The 15,947-nt window shown below is 40.3% G+C and overlaps 1 protein-coding gene across 8 annotated transcripts in view; it reads left to right on the forward strand.

Moving 5' to 3' along the window:
* The window catches only part of TIAM2 (TIAM Rac1 associated GEF 2), a 135,482-nt gene that overhangs the window by 101,557 nt on the left and 17,978 nt on the right, over nucleotides 1-15,947 (forward strand). For 4 of the 8 annotated variants that reach the window (XM_064413378.1, XM_064413380.1, XM_064413379.1 and 1 more), the window contains one exon: nucleotides 2,967-3,070. In XM_064413378.1, the coding sequence (XP_064269448.1) occupies nucleotides 2,967-3,070 (104 nt within the window). Of the gene's footprint in view, nucleotides 1-2,588; nucleotides 2,894-2,966; nucleotides 3,071-5,409; nucleotides 5,637-11,869; nucleotides 11,893-14,311; nucleotides 14,667-15,947 lie in introns of those variants that run through there. The other 4 variants (XM_064413382.1, XM_064413384.1, XM_064413385.1 and 1 more) reach the window with 4 other exon arrangements.

A 15,947-nucleotide genomic window follows, 5' to 3' on the forward strand; every position in this document is an offset into this window, starting at 1 on the left:
AAGATAGATTTTGTAGGGTTTGGCTTTGCTAGTCCCCTTGCACTTATCACTGGAAGTAGAAAAAATTTCAGTGTTGAACTTTTTGCTGTGTTTATGTCCTTAAGCTTTGCATTTGTAATTGCCCATTCTCTAATATTACCTTTTCTTTTTTTTTTGGGTGGGGGAGGTGGTGAGGGGGTGAGCTATGCAGCTGATATTGGTGTTTCTGTGCTTGTTGGGAATGGTCTGTAAGAGCAGATCCAAAGGAAGTCCCCTTCCACAGCAAAAGAAGGAAGAGGAGACAGGATATGGACGCTAAACTGATCAACAACCCATACATCCTTCCTTCCTTCCTTTCTTCCCTCCCCATGTTAGTTCTGCATACAATGTAGGATGCAGTAGGATGTCTTTTTTCACCTTGGATTCTTTCCGTGTAGCTTTTTTAAGATTTTGCTATTTAAAATAACATTTACTGTTGCTTCTCTGTCGTCAGCAACTCATTCTGCCAACAGCAAATGCTATAAAAATGGGCAAGACTATATAGACCTAGCTCTGACAGTCCTGTAAACTACAAAGGAAAAACAAAATGAGGGTAAAGGCAGAAAAGATGGGTCATGTGGAAAAAGCAATACAATATTCTATTTGCCTGCTTTGGGTGTTGTTATTCTGATTGCTTCTGTTTATGTTTTTTGCTGATTGTTTTACCCTATTTTCCTCTTCCTACATTTATGCTCTCTCTTCATTGCTTGTGTAAGCTAGTTTTACTGCTTCATAAAGGACAAATATGTTTAATGGTCCCTTTGTAAAATCAGGGAAATAGGGGTTTTTTCTCACTAGCTAAGTACCTGAGATCAAACTCTAGATCTTTATGCCATTGCAAAATATAGCTGAGATGCGTGCTCTTTGGAGGGGAGAAGGGTATTAAAACCTAGAGTGCAAGTAACAAGAGCTCACCTGGGAAGCAATAGGAAATAATATCCTTGGCATCACCCTGCCCTGAAGAAAACGTTTAAAAGTCAATTTAAGTTTTAGGGGTTGGCTTACCCAGGAGTTGACAATGGTAGGAGTCAATAGTCATTCATGTGTACTCATATACAGAAGAAAGCCTCAAAATTACTTTAAAAGTCCAGACGGAAGGAGAAAATTATTTCGGCTTGGTGGAAGAAGAGAAGTAAAAGCATAATAAACAGACAAGACAGACTCTTTCTTAAGGTCTTACAGATGATGGATGGTGGGTGTGGAGTTGGATAAAACGTGTTTTTTCTGCAAAAATGATAACTCTTGGAGTATTGCGTATTACACAGGCTCTTATATATCAGGATCAGCCCCTGACTCTGGGAGCAGAAGGTAAAAAAGCCAGAGGGGAGAAAAGTGATGAGACCTTATTTCTGCAAGGATAGGGAAATGAGAAAGTGGTCAAGCATTTGGCATATGGGTGGAAAATGTCAGCCTCGATGCTAAGCTTGATCTGAGCACCTCAATAACATATGGAAAAACCCAAATTGACATTGTGCAGAGTTATGTGCATGTCTTTCTCTGAATTGCCTCTGGAGTCTGTCTGCCATGTTTTGTCTTACCAGGAAGGCTCCTTGTTGCAATGTGCTCTTTTGGGCCTAAAATTCCCAGTTTCCTCTCTGCTTTAGTCCATGTTGTTCAATTCTCTCTGAGAGGAACTGGTCCTGCTCTGCCTTGAAAACAGCAACACCCAGGCAGCTAAATTCTGTTGTCCTTCCCAATTTCTTTATTGCAAGCTGTCATGATTTCACTGCAAGATGGGTGGTATTTGTTTTAATTACCATTTCAGTTGCTGGTGTTGGCAATTAAATAAGAATCTTACCTTTCACTTAAAAATAAATCTCCAGAATTTGTAGGTGTTGAGAAAGAGTTTGAAAATGTGGTAATGTGGTGTGAATTATACTCTGGAGGCTTAAAGGCTAGGAAACAAAACAGCAAACTTTTACCCCCCTTTGATTGCTGTTTTAGCTTCTGAGGTTGCTGAAAATCCTTTTTCCTTTATCTTTTCTTTCCTTTTTTAAATTTTTTTAAATTTGTTGGTTGCTTTATAGTTTTCAGCTACATGGATTGGTAATACTGCAGATCAAAAATCACTTCTTCACTAATAAGATTTTTAATTAGAATTGCCATGTGAACATCTCTGCAGATTTTCAGCAGCCAGTTGAGGAAATATAAAGAGAAAGAACATAATTTTTAAATTAATGCTCAGCATTGTTGGATAGCTCTTGAGTTTAAATGTAAATGTTACTGAAAGCTACAGGCTGTCAGTAAGTAGAGCAGGGCAGTGCTCTGGTTTTTGCATTGTGCCAGCTACTGTGTAGATGGACTCCAAACTTGAGAAAATTGGTAAAGTATTTGCAAGAAGGGATTGTGTCTGTATTATGAATTACAGTGTTTGTTCCAGGGCAAAATTCTCTTTTCTTCTTTAATCTTTAAAGGATTCAGGACTAAGTCATGTTGAGCAATGGTGTGTTCATCCAAGGAGAACTGCTGAGTGCGTTTAATAATCTTCACTGGTTGTCTCAGCACAGAGTGTGCTGATTATAGATAGTGCTGCCTTCAAAAGCATGCTGTTAGCAAGAGTGTTACATTTATTTTGGTAGATCAGATATGCACATTGCTTCAGATAGTCTCCCATGTCCAGCTGCTGTTTGGAAAGCAGAGTTTCAAGGCATAGTTGCTTCTTGTTTTGACCTCTCCCATTGTTTTCTGAGGGGTGGAGATAATTGCAAATTTTGTATTTTTTCGGGACATGGCACTTAGTGTCCTGGTCTAGGTGACGTGGTGGTGTTAGGTCATCAGTTGGACTCAATGGTCTCAGAGGTTTTTTCCAGCCTAATTGATTCTGTGATTCTCTCCTGCTGTTGTAATTGTACTGGACACTGAACATGTTAGCCAGGTAAGAGCAAATACTTTTCCTGTTTCTGTCCTATAACCCTCTAATTTATTTATGTGTTTTATTTCAAATGCAGACTTTAGTAACGTGCCTGACATCTCATCCAGTTTGAAAAGGAGCAGTACCGATGGCACTCTGGACCAAGTGCCACACAGGGAGAAGACTGATCCACCCTTCAGGGTAAGAAAATGCTTGACACAACATTCCTTTTGAATCAAAAGGCAATGTTGTAGCATTAATGCTCTGCATTTTGTTGGAAAGAATTTACCATATGGCATTAGCTTGAAAAAAATTGTACACATGTTAGCTGCATTGGTGTTTTACTATCTTGAGGTCACCCTGACAGCACAGTTGCTGCATCTGCAGGAGCAGTGTGATGGGGGCAAATGGCAAGCAAGTGGAGACTTGTCAAATTCATTCTTCTGTGTGGCTTGAACCCAGTTCCTGCAGCGAACAGTAAAGCTGCTGCAGCTTTCTAATGGATTCAGTTTGTTTTGTCTTCTCTTTTTGCTGATATTTCCAGAGCGTACTGATAATATTGCAGTGACCATAGCAATACTATGTCAGTAAAGTGGGCTACAGGCTTGGAGAGGTGCAGTGTTTGAGAGACAGTGATTGCTACTCTCTAATTTGGAGACCTTTTATGTGTCTGCAGCTCCTGTTTGACGTGGCTGGACTAATGGCTTTCCTTCTCTCAGCAAGGACTTTGGGGGCTGAGGCTGGAATGCCCAGAATTAGTGCCCACCTTCGTGCACTGGTCTCCAAAGAGCAGCATTTTGTCCATTTTGCTCTGAATCAGGCAAATTGCAACCTGTGTCCAATTGAAGTGCATATTGTTTCGAACCTCCCAACTGCAAGTGTGGGTAGTGTTTTTGAGTTGGTGGCCATGATTTTACCTGGCATTGCCATTCTGACAAGAGAAATGTGTTTTTAAATTCTGTTGATGAGTTGGTTGTATCTTCAAACAAATTTGTGATAACACTTGTGTTAGCACTCTTGCATAACAGGAATGACGTTAGAGTTTTTATGGTACTGGAATATATTACTGTCTTGTGGTAGCTTGTTTGAAAAATTGGTAGAGATGAGATGGAAGGTTAAAACTTAGAAGACTGGAATAGGAAGATACATTGTGCCTCTAACCATACCTACTGAGAAGAGCTGTTAATCTTACTTTATGAATTACTTTGTAACCTACTTCAGTCTTATAGAGGTGATTTTATGCCCTTTCCCTAGAGAATAAGGAGAAGTCCATTGGTTATGGGTCTTCAGCCCATCTCCTGCTGCACAAGGGGATTCCCACAGAGATGATCTGTGTCCTGTGTAAGGATTGCTTGTGCTTCCCCAAAGTCTTTGCAAAGACAAACTGCATTTTCTCTCCTTAGGAGGAGAAAATTTTGAAAGGGGTATTGTGGATTTTTTTGCTCTGCTTTAGGACTTCTGCCTGGCTTTAGGGGTGGGGATCTTTGTGGGAGCACAGCAGAGGGGACCCCAAGGCTTAGGATGCTTTGATGGCTGTCTTCACCAGGCCAGGCTCCCCGAGTGCCTTGGGGTGCCCTGCTCACCTGGATTATGCAGTGTCCCCTGTGCACTGGGTGGACATAAATGCTGACCTTCTGTCCTGCTGGAGGGGAGGAGATTCTGGGGCATCAGCTTTGCTCTAGCAAAAGAACAAAGCCAATCCTGATCGCCTGTGTCAAATACACCAGGTGCCAGAAAATTAGGGAGAGTTCTGAGGATTTAAATACACAGAGAACAATTGATGTACACTAGTTGCTGCTTTTAATGCACTAAATTTGCTCCAATGCTCTAAATTACATGCTGCAATTAAAGCTCAAAAAAGAGAGGAAAATGGACAGGTCTGCTCCCTGCCCTCCCTCCAGCCTCAAATTTGTCAGATTCAGCAGTTATTAGGGCTTTTGCATGATTTGCTGAAGTAATTGCCCATTCTGTATTGCAGTTCACTTCTTGAGCTGACATGCAGGTCTGCTAGTGTCATTTTAAAATTTATCTGAGGCTGTCCTGGTTTTGTAGGTACAAGGGTGGAAAACAGCCTGGCAATCAGAGGCAGTCAGACTGCAGCTGTAAAGGAGTCTGTGACAGCTCTATAATTTCTGCAAATGGTTTGTAATTGATTGCTGTCTTTCTGTTGGAGGGTGCCTATTACCGTCAGAGCTTTTTGTCTGACCCTTTTGATGTCCCCAATAGATGTAGAAGTAAAGAAAACCCAAATCTAACAGTTAAGTTCAGGTGGTGTATATTGTATGTGCTTTTGTGATTATGTATAACAGGAATTAAAATGATTTCTGTTTTTATAGCTGTGATTTGGTACTGCTCACCAGATGAACAATAACTACTGCTAATAAAAACTAGTTTGAGGAAATTGTGAAGCCTTGAAAAGTGTAGCATCTGGATTTGGGGTTGTGGATTTTTTTTCCTTTGCCTTCTGTTTCCTGCATGTGCTGACTTGACCTCCCACGCCTGTGGACACCATTAGTGCAGTAGGCAAGTAGGCGATGCTGCAGAAGTATGGGGGAGAGGAGTTCTGCAAGCACAGCTCTGTGGAGGAGAGGCTGTTGGTGCTGAGAGGTTCTGAGCACAGCCTGGAACAACAGGCAGTTTGGGATTATTTCAGGGGAGACACAGCTAGAGATGCTCACTTTCCAGTTGACAGCAACCGTAGATGAGATTGTTTGGCTCTGAGGGAGCAAGGTCCTTTGAAGTTTGGTTGATTTTTGTCCCGTAACATGTAAGTAAATAAAAAACAGTCTTAAAGCTTTGGATTTAATGGTTGCATGTTTGATTTCTGGATTTTATGTTTCTTGTTTGGGGCATTTTCATTTGTCTGTTTTTCACTATTTTCTTGATCTCATACCAAGCTAAGGTGAGGCATCATCTTAACTGAAAGTACAGTGAGACATTTCAGAAGTGCCTTATAATCTCAGAGAAATAAGTCTTTATTGCATGTTTACTACATTCAAGCATACCTTAATTTAGTCGGTCATTCATGGACTTTTTTTTTTTTTGGTTGACTGGGAAGTGAATGCATTTAGGAGGGCAGGAGAGGCTAGTATCATTCTGGAAATGGAAGCTGTCCCTTAAGTTATAAAATATTATTAAAATATATGGATATTAAGAACCATCTATTCCAGATGCACATTTGTTCTATATTCTCTGGGATACCCCATTTGTACTTTAATACCTTTAACCTTGTCTTCAATTTTATTTAACAGGGATAGATATTATACTTGTAACACATTGTGCTGCAGTACGTTTTCAAACTGTGTTAAAATACTGTTTATGTGGCAACAGCATGTTGTCCTTGCTCTTGGTTCTGGAGTATGTAGATGTTCTGTTGACAGAAGAATATGTGACCTCAGAAAATCTGTGAATTGAGCATGCCTGTCTGTGTAATTAGGTTTAGTTATGTTTAATAATTTTGAGAAGTAATTGTCTGTGCTCCTGGTGCACATTTAAATCCTGGTATGGTGGCAGTTGCCAAAAACCAAACTCTCTTTACATCACAGTAGCATGAAGTCGAACGAACAAAAAATGCAACTTGTCCTTTAGCTAGTTGTGATTTCTAATTGCAAAATACATTGGCTAGAAATGTTTTCTCTAGCCCACTGTTTGTTTTAAGATTGGGTTTAGTAGTCTGTTACTAACTTGCTTATCTTTACTTTGTATTTTCAGTGTATGAAAAATAACCCTGTATGAAACATAACTAGAAGGGGAAATTTTACCGTGTAGTTACCTATTATTTTAAGGTCTCTAGAAAGAGACCTTCTGTGATTTGACTTTTGGTTGTTCTGAATCTTTTGAGTGTCATCAGAGAGATGCATTTCTGAAATCATATTAAATCTAACAGACATAAAAAAGCAACTTCATATAAATGCATGTCTGAGAAGGGAAGATGTATTTTCACTTTAAGTATTTTACAGATCATAAGAAAAAATCCCTAGGGTATACTCTCTGCAAATATTTCACATAACTTCATTATGTCCTCAGCTGTATCTTAGAGGTCTTTAAGAAACTCAAGAAACTCAGTTAAAATAACTAGTGTGATGATTTTAATCATTATAGAAGCAGTCAATGAGTACTGAATAATTTTATGGTGGCATCTTCAAAAATTAACATTGCAGGTGCAGAAATGGAAGCTGCTGTGTCAGAAACTTTGAATGTTAACAAGAATTGGCTTTTTAAAGAATGGCCAACTGTTTCACTTTGTAAGGATTTGAAATGCTTCCATATTTCTTTCAAACAATGAAGTAAAATTGGTCCTGGGAATAAGTTGAATATAGAAACTTGGGGAAATTGCCTTTGCTGTTGCCTCTTGAAATAGTCACTTAACTCTCAGCATGGGTTATTGATCATACATGAATGTGTGTATATGAGGACAAATCTATCCCCATCATATCTTAATAAAAAAGAAATAAATTCTATACACTGCAGAGACAAACCTATTTTTACCCTTGAGAATACCATTCTTAATGCAATGAACAGAAGTTATGGTTAAAAATCCTAGAACACCTTTCCCTAGATTGAGCTTATTTAGATTATCTCAACTAATTAATCTTTCCCTCCCGTTTGATGACCATGTTCCCTTTTCCTTCATCTGATAAGGAAATGAGAATTCCTGGCAAGTCTGATCAGCAGAGTTCATTACACTTTTGGCAGAAGCATGAGGGAGCATTTTCATCAAATGGTTTCAGCTTTTCATGAGGATGAGGTTCAGGTCAATATGATGGCCCTACTTATAATGCCCATTTTTACAGATATAGCGAACAAAAAGAAGGTAGAAAAAATATGTCCTTGTGTGTTTCAGAAGCCTTGTTCTTGGATGCTTGAGTTTCCTATGTAATATCAAATCATCCTTGCAGTGTTTTCGAAGCTTGTGTGTTCTGTTTATTGTGATGCCAATTGTGGTCATTCTTCCACTTGCCAGTGCAGTGAGAAGTACATTTCCATGAACTCAGCATGTCTGGGGCCATGGTGTGAAACCAGGTTTTTGGTTTCCCTGCACACAGTGCCACTTTGCGTGTTCAGGGAGCCAGTGTGCACATATGCCTGACTTGGGCAACTGTTCAGGTTTTTTTGTAGTCCTTCCAATCAAAGGTGCAATTGAGCAGCTCATTTGCTCAATTGGTGCCCAGGAGGTCTGAATGCAGAGAGAGACTGGGTCAGAAAGCAAACTCACCTTCCAAGTTCTACATCATGCAGCTACCTTAGGAAGATGCCCAAAACAGTGCTTTCAACAGATGCAAAATACATGTGTTAGGATTTCAAAAAGGAAATCACTCTGTTATCTCTTAGCTGATTTCACACAGCTATTTCTGTAATGAAAATCAGTGAGTATTGTAAAGAGCTTTCTCCTTTTTGTGATTTTGGCCTCCTGTATATACAACAGCCACCACTGGAGACATGGTTTTCATAAACTGAAGAAATTTGCATGTTGTCTTCAAAATCTGTAAAGCTGATTTCAAAATTCCTCCATTAGTAGTATGACCACAGCCATCAATTTATGATGCAGAATAATTCAAGGGTAAAAATCCCTAGGTACAATATACATTGAGGTTTAGGTTCAAACCTGGATGAGAGAAAATGTATCTCATTGCTGGTCTGCCCGAATGCTCAGTTCTTAAAGAAAAAAAGCATGGTTTGATTTTTTGGTGAGAGGAAGGGGCCAACTGTGGCAGTTGCCATGGAATGGCAGGAGTGGAAGGTAGTTAGTAATCATTACTCATACTTTCAGTCCAATCCCAACAGAAAATTAATGCAGTTGTTCAATGTTTGTGGAAGATTTGAATGGTACTTTTTCTTCCAGAAAAATGCAAGTGGATGCTAGTAATGATGTATTCCTATGATTTATATACCTAGAAAACATTGTACATTGTGATCTGTAGCAGATGGGCTTTGGAGTAGTTCAGGGCAGTGTTATTCAAAACACATCCAACTGCTTTCTACTGCTGCTGTCAGTAAATGTAATCCTATTTATTATATGGATCATATGTATTACATATATGTGGTGGTTAATTTATTTATTTTGATCTGGTGATGACACTCATCACTCTCAGAGATGAGTATGGGATCACCAGTCTGACTGTGTGTATATAAGCAGCATATGTGAAATAATTTTGTTAAGCAGACTATAAAAATAAAAAATCTTGGAAAGGGAATGTTAGTACTAACCAAGTAAACACCAGTTGTTGAGTTCCAGTGAAAGAAAACCAAGGAGAATTGACCAGAAGCTCAACAGAGCCTCATACCCGCTTCTTGCATGGAGGCAATTCCAGCTGAATGTCGTGATGGCTTCTCATTAGCTCTGTTTTGCATTGCCCGGGCAGTTCCCACTTGCACAGCATGTCATTAATTGCAGGAGAACTGCCTGCCTGAAGGTTTACTCAGCATCCATAGGACATGAAGGATTTTTCCTTTATTTTAATCATGAAAACTTCTTTTTAGCAATTGATGACATCCAAAAGCCTGGGGAGTAGTCTGCAATTAACTTTTTTTTTTTTTTTTACTTTGTAGGGGTGGGATTAACAACATGGTACTCTCAAAATCATGTATAGCCTCTGCAATCCAAGTGTCATTTTCTTCCAGATGTGACATGCATTTAGGGAATCTCAGAGCTAACATGGGAAAATAGCATGTTTCTCAGCAGTGGTTTCCTTGATTCATTTGTGCCTGGAGGGGACTGTTCTGTATTGAAAGCATGACAAGCCTGTGGGGAGTTCTGCTAATTATTGTGCTTCCCTTGCAGATAGCCCAGTCTATGGTGACCCTACCAGAGCTGGTGGCTCCAGCAGTGTGGACCTGCTGCTGGACCCCTGCTCTCTTCCTTGCCCTTTGAGAAGGGTATCAGTGAAACTGTAGCCCTTCAGAAGTTCGTAAGAATTTTGCAAGTTAATCTAATTAATTAGATTAATTACTCAGTGTATTAATCTATTGCTCAGAGAAGGCACCAGAACTGGTAGACTATAGGTTACAGAAGGCTTACTATAAACCTACCGTGAGTGCTACTGCCCAGTCCTGGATTTCACTTTGTTGTGTTGATCCTGGAGTTCTGCATCCCCAATGGATGGCCCAAAATTCCAATGTAAGAGCTGTGAGTCTTGGCTAACACAGCAAAGGAGCTGCAAAACCACAAGGCTTAAAGCAGGGAAAGTGCTGTACCTAATGTGAGCCTGTAACCAGGTCAGGCTGTAGATGGAGACCGGCTTGCATAGTTCCTGATAGGGAGGCACAAGAATGGTAGGAAAGAAGACCAAAGGTGCAGAAGTGTGACCTTGTGGGGCTTTGTTTTGTGCTATTACATTGAGGCCCTGGGGCTTAGGGGGAGGGGATATTTGTTGTCTTTCCTCCAACTGAAGGAAATGTCCTCTCAAAAGTACTGAGACAGCTTTTGGTGTAAAACATACAGATGGTTTTGATCAGGAAAAGAAATTGTGTTGTGTTGATGCTTGCAAATGAAGGAAGCCGGTGGGAGAGGACTTACAACACAGCTTTTTTTGTAGTCATCTGGGAAAAATCCATAAGGCTTACCTGCAGATGAAAAGGGAAGCACATGAGAGGAGCCCTGAATCATTGCAACAGGATATGGTTAGCAGTGTCTCTGGAGGCGCCCGTGACTTCACTGATGAAGGGCAGGAAGCTGCCTGGAGCCCACCACCCTGCGCCTCCAAAAGCAGCCCCGGTCACCTGCAGTGCAGGATATGACGGCAGTGTTTCACTTTGTAGTGAAAGGCAGAGATATCTAATCACACTTCTGATAGACACAGGGAACTGGGTAACCTCTCTGCCAGCTGCAGAATATTTGGTGGTTTGTTTTTTTAAAAAATGAAGGTACTGTTCAGTTGCAGTGTTGACAGTAACATATGTGTTTTTTCCTTGTGCTGCAAAAGTCTCTAAACCCAATTTTAGTGCATGCCAAGGTATGTGATGTGCCCAGCAGTCACCCATAGCACACAAAGTCACTTTAAATTTGCACAGAGTTTCAGTACAGGATTTCAGATAAATACTGCATCCTGGATACCATCATAACTTCAATGAAGCTTTGATTCCTGTTTTGCTCTGTCAGGAACATGAAATGACAAAGGTAGACATGAAATACCAAAACTGAAAAATGTCAATTTTTGACCTGCAGCAAATTCTGCAAAATAAAAGATAACAAAAAGGTACATGAAAGAATGGAAGAGGCAAAAGAATTAAAAAAATAAGTAAGGGGTTAGTTGAGTCAGATGCACAAAGAAGTTCCACCAAACTTTCATGTTTTGTTACCTGTTGTCTCTTGTTAACATATTGTGAGCAGACAGACATTCTCTCATATGGTGATTATTTCCTTCTGGGACAGCAGAATTCTCCTGTAGTTCCTAAACAAAGCCTTGCCAAAACCAGGGGAGAGGTTGGTGTAGAGTTCAGAGAATCTATATTTGTTGTTACAGGGGAGTTACTGCATCTTTTAACATTTGGAATGCAAAATGCTGGCTACTAACAAGAGCAGATAGGAGTTGCCTTCTCTGCCTCCAAAGGTGTCACACTGCAAAACTATGTTGTGAAACATGAGTGCAACTGCAAAGATAATGTCTCAGTGGTTGCTACAGTTTCTAATGCAGTACTTGAGAAAAGTTTTTTCGTTCAGCACAAAACACTTTGAGTGGGAATGTTACAAACAATATTTAAGATGCTTCAAATTAAAAATAAAACAAGAATTCACTTTAAACATTTGGAATGCTAACCGATTTTTTAATCACTGGAATTAAAGCAAGTGTCTTCACTGTGGTCAATTATGCTTTGAAAATACATTTTGACGGCATTTAAAACCCATGTTATTAGTATAATAAGCATGACAGGAAAATAGGCAGAAAAATTATCCACCCACAGTTATAAAAAGTAAAAAAAAGACTCCCTCTAGATCAGTGTAGAGGTCTGGAGACAAGCTGTATTAATCCTGAGCTTATAATGCTTAGAGACCACTAACATTGCAGAGCTCCTGTTAGTGCAGGGTACGTAAGTACATGTATGTTTTTAAATATATGTGTCTGTGTGTGTGTGTCTGCATATGTATGTTGTGTATGGTAATTTTGCTTCTGTGTCACCGGTGGTCCAGACCGATGTTACAAAGTAGCCCACAAGTGCTCAGGACTGCCCTGCAGGCAAGCCACTGTTTGCTGTCATTCAAAGTGTACGCTGGCAGAGCAAAATTAGCCTTTTACCTTTATGCATTAAGGGCAAAAGCAGGATGGGAAATGAACTGGAGGCAGATAAGCACACCTACACGTATCGGGACAATAGAGGGAAGCCCGTATTATGAAGGATGTCACTGTTATGGTAACTATCAAGGCTGGTGCCACTGAAATGGAAAGATGAAAACCAGATGTCGGTAAAGGGAATGTGTGTTATTCAGAGTACACAGGAACAAACAACAGGGCTATGTCATTTTTCCCGTGATCTTAAAAATATTTCACAGTGATGGATTATTTCACATGTTTTTGAAAAGTGCTTGAGTGCTGCTTGTGTGCTTCTAGAGAAAAAGAAAGGCTAAATGAAAAGCATTCATTCATTTGCTTTGCTTTAGTTTCTGTTGTTCCCCCTTTTGATTTGTCCAAGTCCCTCAATAGGAGATGGAAAGATTACTGAAACATAATTGTCTTTTTTCTAATGAATACACATTAAAAAAAAGCTGTTAATTGGTAACATCTTTTAGCTGGCATATGGCTAGCTAATAATGCAGGCTTAATTAGCAAATCTGGGGAAGAATAACTTCCTAATATGGAATTAAAAAGGCCTGTCATTGTTTTTCATCAAGATTGACGATATTGCTTGGACCTGAAATTTAGCAACCTTCTTTTTTTTTTTCTCAGTCCCAGTGGATGAGCTGTGTTTTCACATGTATCTATTAGGAAAATAGAGCTTGAAGTGCCACCACTAATGCAGATAGAAAACAAAGAACCAAAGTAGCTCTCCTGAAAGTGTAGTTATACTCTTTATACACTATATTAACCGTAATCTGGTGACCTGTCCTGTGTTATTTATAAAATGCCACATGCAGCATTTTAAACTTTTAATTTCCATGAACTACTTATTTTATTTTGTTTCTATCTTCAGACTTGCTCTGTGGATCCCTAGGATCTGTGGACTACTGCAGAGGCACCCACTAATGGTAGATAAGAACAGTAACCATGTACATGCTGCACAGTAATCTATGAATTTGGATTTTTAAACCAGACTGTACATCCACTGAAAAATGAAGTGTTAGGGAGCAGGCAAAGCCTCTCTTGTGCCTTCAAGACCATTTCCTCAATTTTCTGTTTACAGTCTTCTCCCCCAGTGAACCTGGTATGTCTCCAAGAGGAACAAAGGGCACAGTCCATCCGCTAAGCAAGAGGTTCCTGCTGCCGTGATGTGTTCTGCATGTCTTATCAGCAGCATGTTGTTTCAGGGCTCCAGCATCATTTTTCCTCTGATAGGCAGCCTCTCAGTGACTGAGCTGTACAGTTTGGCAAATGCTGAGCTGTCAAGTTGTGCTAATTATTTGGAAAGAGATGGATGTAAGTTTAATTGCAGTAATTAAAGGAGAAAGCTGTGTTATTCCCTTGCTTCTATGAAGGTGAACATCCTTGAAACCTTAGAAGCACTGTGCTCATAACCAAGGATATAGACACCCAGGCTTGGTGTATCAGTGGGGTTCAAGAAAAGGGTTTCCTAGGGAGCAGTAGGTGCTGCCAAGGGCAGTGTTGAATGAAGCCTTACAGCTCAAATTCATTGCACTGTAGGAGTGCTGTGATAGGGGCAACATGGGAGTTGCTGTGTTTTATTATGCCACTGGTGTAGTTCTCCTTTTATTAATGAATTGCTTGTCAGTCTTTTCTCTCCAGTTCAGTGTTGTCATGTCCTATAATGTTTTATTTAAGGCTGCATTGTTCTTAGAGTAATCTATCTGTAGACCCAAATGGTTTTGTGTAAATATGTCAGCATCAGGACTCTTACTTTCAAGCCTGAATTTATTACTGAGCTCATTTTAAATTTCTTTTTATTGATGTAATTATGGCTAAAAAGTTCAAACAAAGGACAAGCATAATTATATAAAGAAATCATCCAGAGAGCTGCCTATTTGTTTTTCATTTTATCATTGTAAGAGCATTTGTATGCCTCAACATTTAGCAGCATATACCCTTGACAGAGCGTCAGTGCTATTGATAAATTATGCTGACCTTCAGGGCAGTCAGCACCCTCTAGATATTTTTAGGTATTTGGCTAACTTTCTCAAAGCACCTGATGTTTTGTTTATGCAGTAAATTTCACAGGCAGGGAGGCAGGTATCTTTCTGGGGAGATCAAACCCATCTTCCCTTGTCATAACTGAACTTTGTCCTGCACTCACCGCATCAAGCTATTTATAAAAGAACCTTCTCATCTAGCATGTTTTTCCTTCATTTGTAGCAATAAAGGCAGGCATGGCAGGTCTGTCTGTAGCCTCATACGCCTCTTAGCCTCCTTGCACTGGGATGTTGTCAGCGTCTCCGATTTTGGGTAATCGGCACAAAAGAGAAACTTGTGCAGCTGAGCTCAGAGGGAAGGTGTGTTTGTGAGGGATCACAACATCTGTGGCTTCCTTCCTTCCTTCCAAGGGCTCTTTCCTTTGGCAAAGTTTGCATTCGCGAGCCGCAATGCCCGCCTTCAGGAGGAGTAAAGCCAGAGCTAAGAGTTTAGCGCTGGCTCGCAAAACCCAGCAGCAGGCAGCAGCAGCTTGCGGCTCCCTGCACAGGATGCTCTCTGTGGTGAGTTCTGCAGCGCCGTGCCTTCGGCTGGGGGTGCTGCTCAGTGAGGCTGGGGTGATGGGGCTGCACGAGCATCCGAGCTGCCTGTACCTGATCAGTAATGACTGTCCCAGCATTAGCACTCAAATAATGGATTCTCTACTTTGTGTAGTTGGGGGCTGAGTTTGTACCAGTACTCTGCATGGGAACAGGTTTGGGGTTTCTGAAGTTTGGGGGAGGGAAGGGTGGGTTGGTTGCCTGCACTGTTTGCTGCCGGGCTCAAGCAAATTCTTATTTCTTGCATGTCTCAGAGAAAGGACTAAGCGAGATCCATATTTTGACAAGAAGTGGGAAGGTTTTAAAAAGATTCCTCATGGAAATTTGGAAATAACTGCAGCATGAATATTTTAACTGTTTCTCTGCTTTTTCACAATTAAGTTAGTACTGTGGAAATAGGGAGGGAAAAATATGATCTATAATCAAGGTAAAGCTGGCAAAATATATGTATTACACAGGTAGCTGTATATATGTGTGTGTACATATATATCTGTATGTATATATATGTATATATGTATGTATATATGTATTATATAGGTTGCATAAAAAATAACGTGAGTCTCCTGCATTAAAATTGACAATATCAGGATAAGGACCTGGGGTAGGAAGAACTGACAGTTTTTTACAAAACCAGGGTTTGGGAAAATGAGGACGTTACCTCATAGGACTCTCCTTTTCGTGACCTGGGCTGTCAGGGTTCCTCTTTTTGTTTTCCTGATGCTCTCATCTTTACATTTCTTATAGTCAGGATTTAGTGTCCTGCAATGGAAATCACATCTGTTTTGCTTTTGACTTTGGTATGAGTTGGGTCAGATGACTTTGGAGACTGATTCTAGAGAAACTGAGCACAGCATTTATGAACTCAGTGGTTGCTGCTTGTCCTGGGGACCTGGTCAATGCAGGCTCTTGGGCCTGGGTCCCTACTGCTTGACGTGGTTTCTAACAAGAGTTTCAGTCAAGTACCTCAGTCACCACTGATGGTTCTTCTGAGCTCAAAGAGAAAGTGTGGCAGGTGAGAGGGAAGATTTGCCACCATGCAAATATCAATAGCTCAGGCACCACGTCAGGTGGGTTGCATCTTGGCTGTTTTACACAGCTGTATGTTCAGCCTTCTTTCAGGCCTTACCCTGTGCTCTCTGGAAAGAATTACTGGGTCAGAAGACCCTCTCTTTTCTTATAATATTTGTGATAATTCTAAATGAGGTTGGTGACATCCAATTCTGTTAACAGGCTGATTTGCTAACA

Source organism: Passer domesticus, chromosome 3 (assembly GCF_036417665.1).
Source record: "Passer domesticus isolate bPasDom1 chromosome 3, bPasDom1.hap1, whole genome shotgun sequence".
In the NCBI taxonomy this organism is placed as follows: Eukaryota; Metazoa; Chordata; class Aves; order Passeriformes; family Passeridae; genus Passer; species Passer domesticus.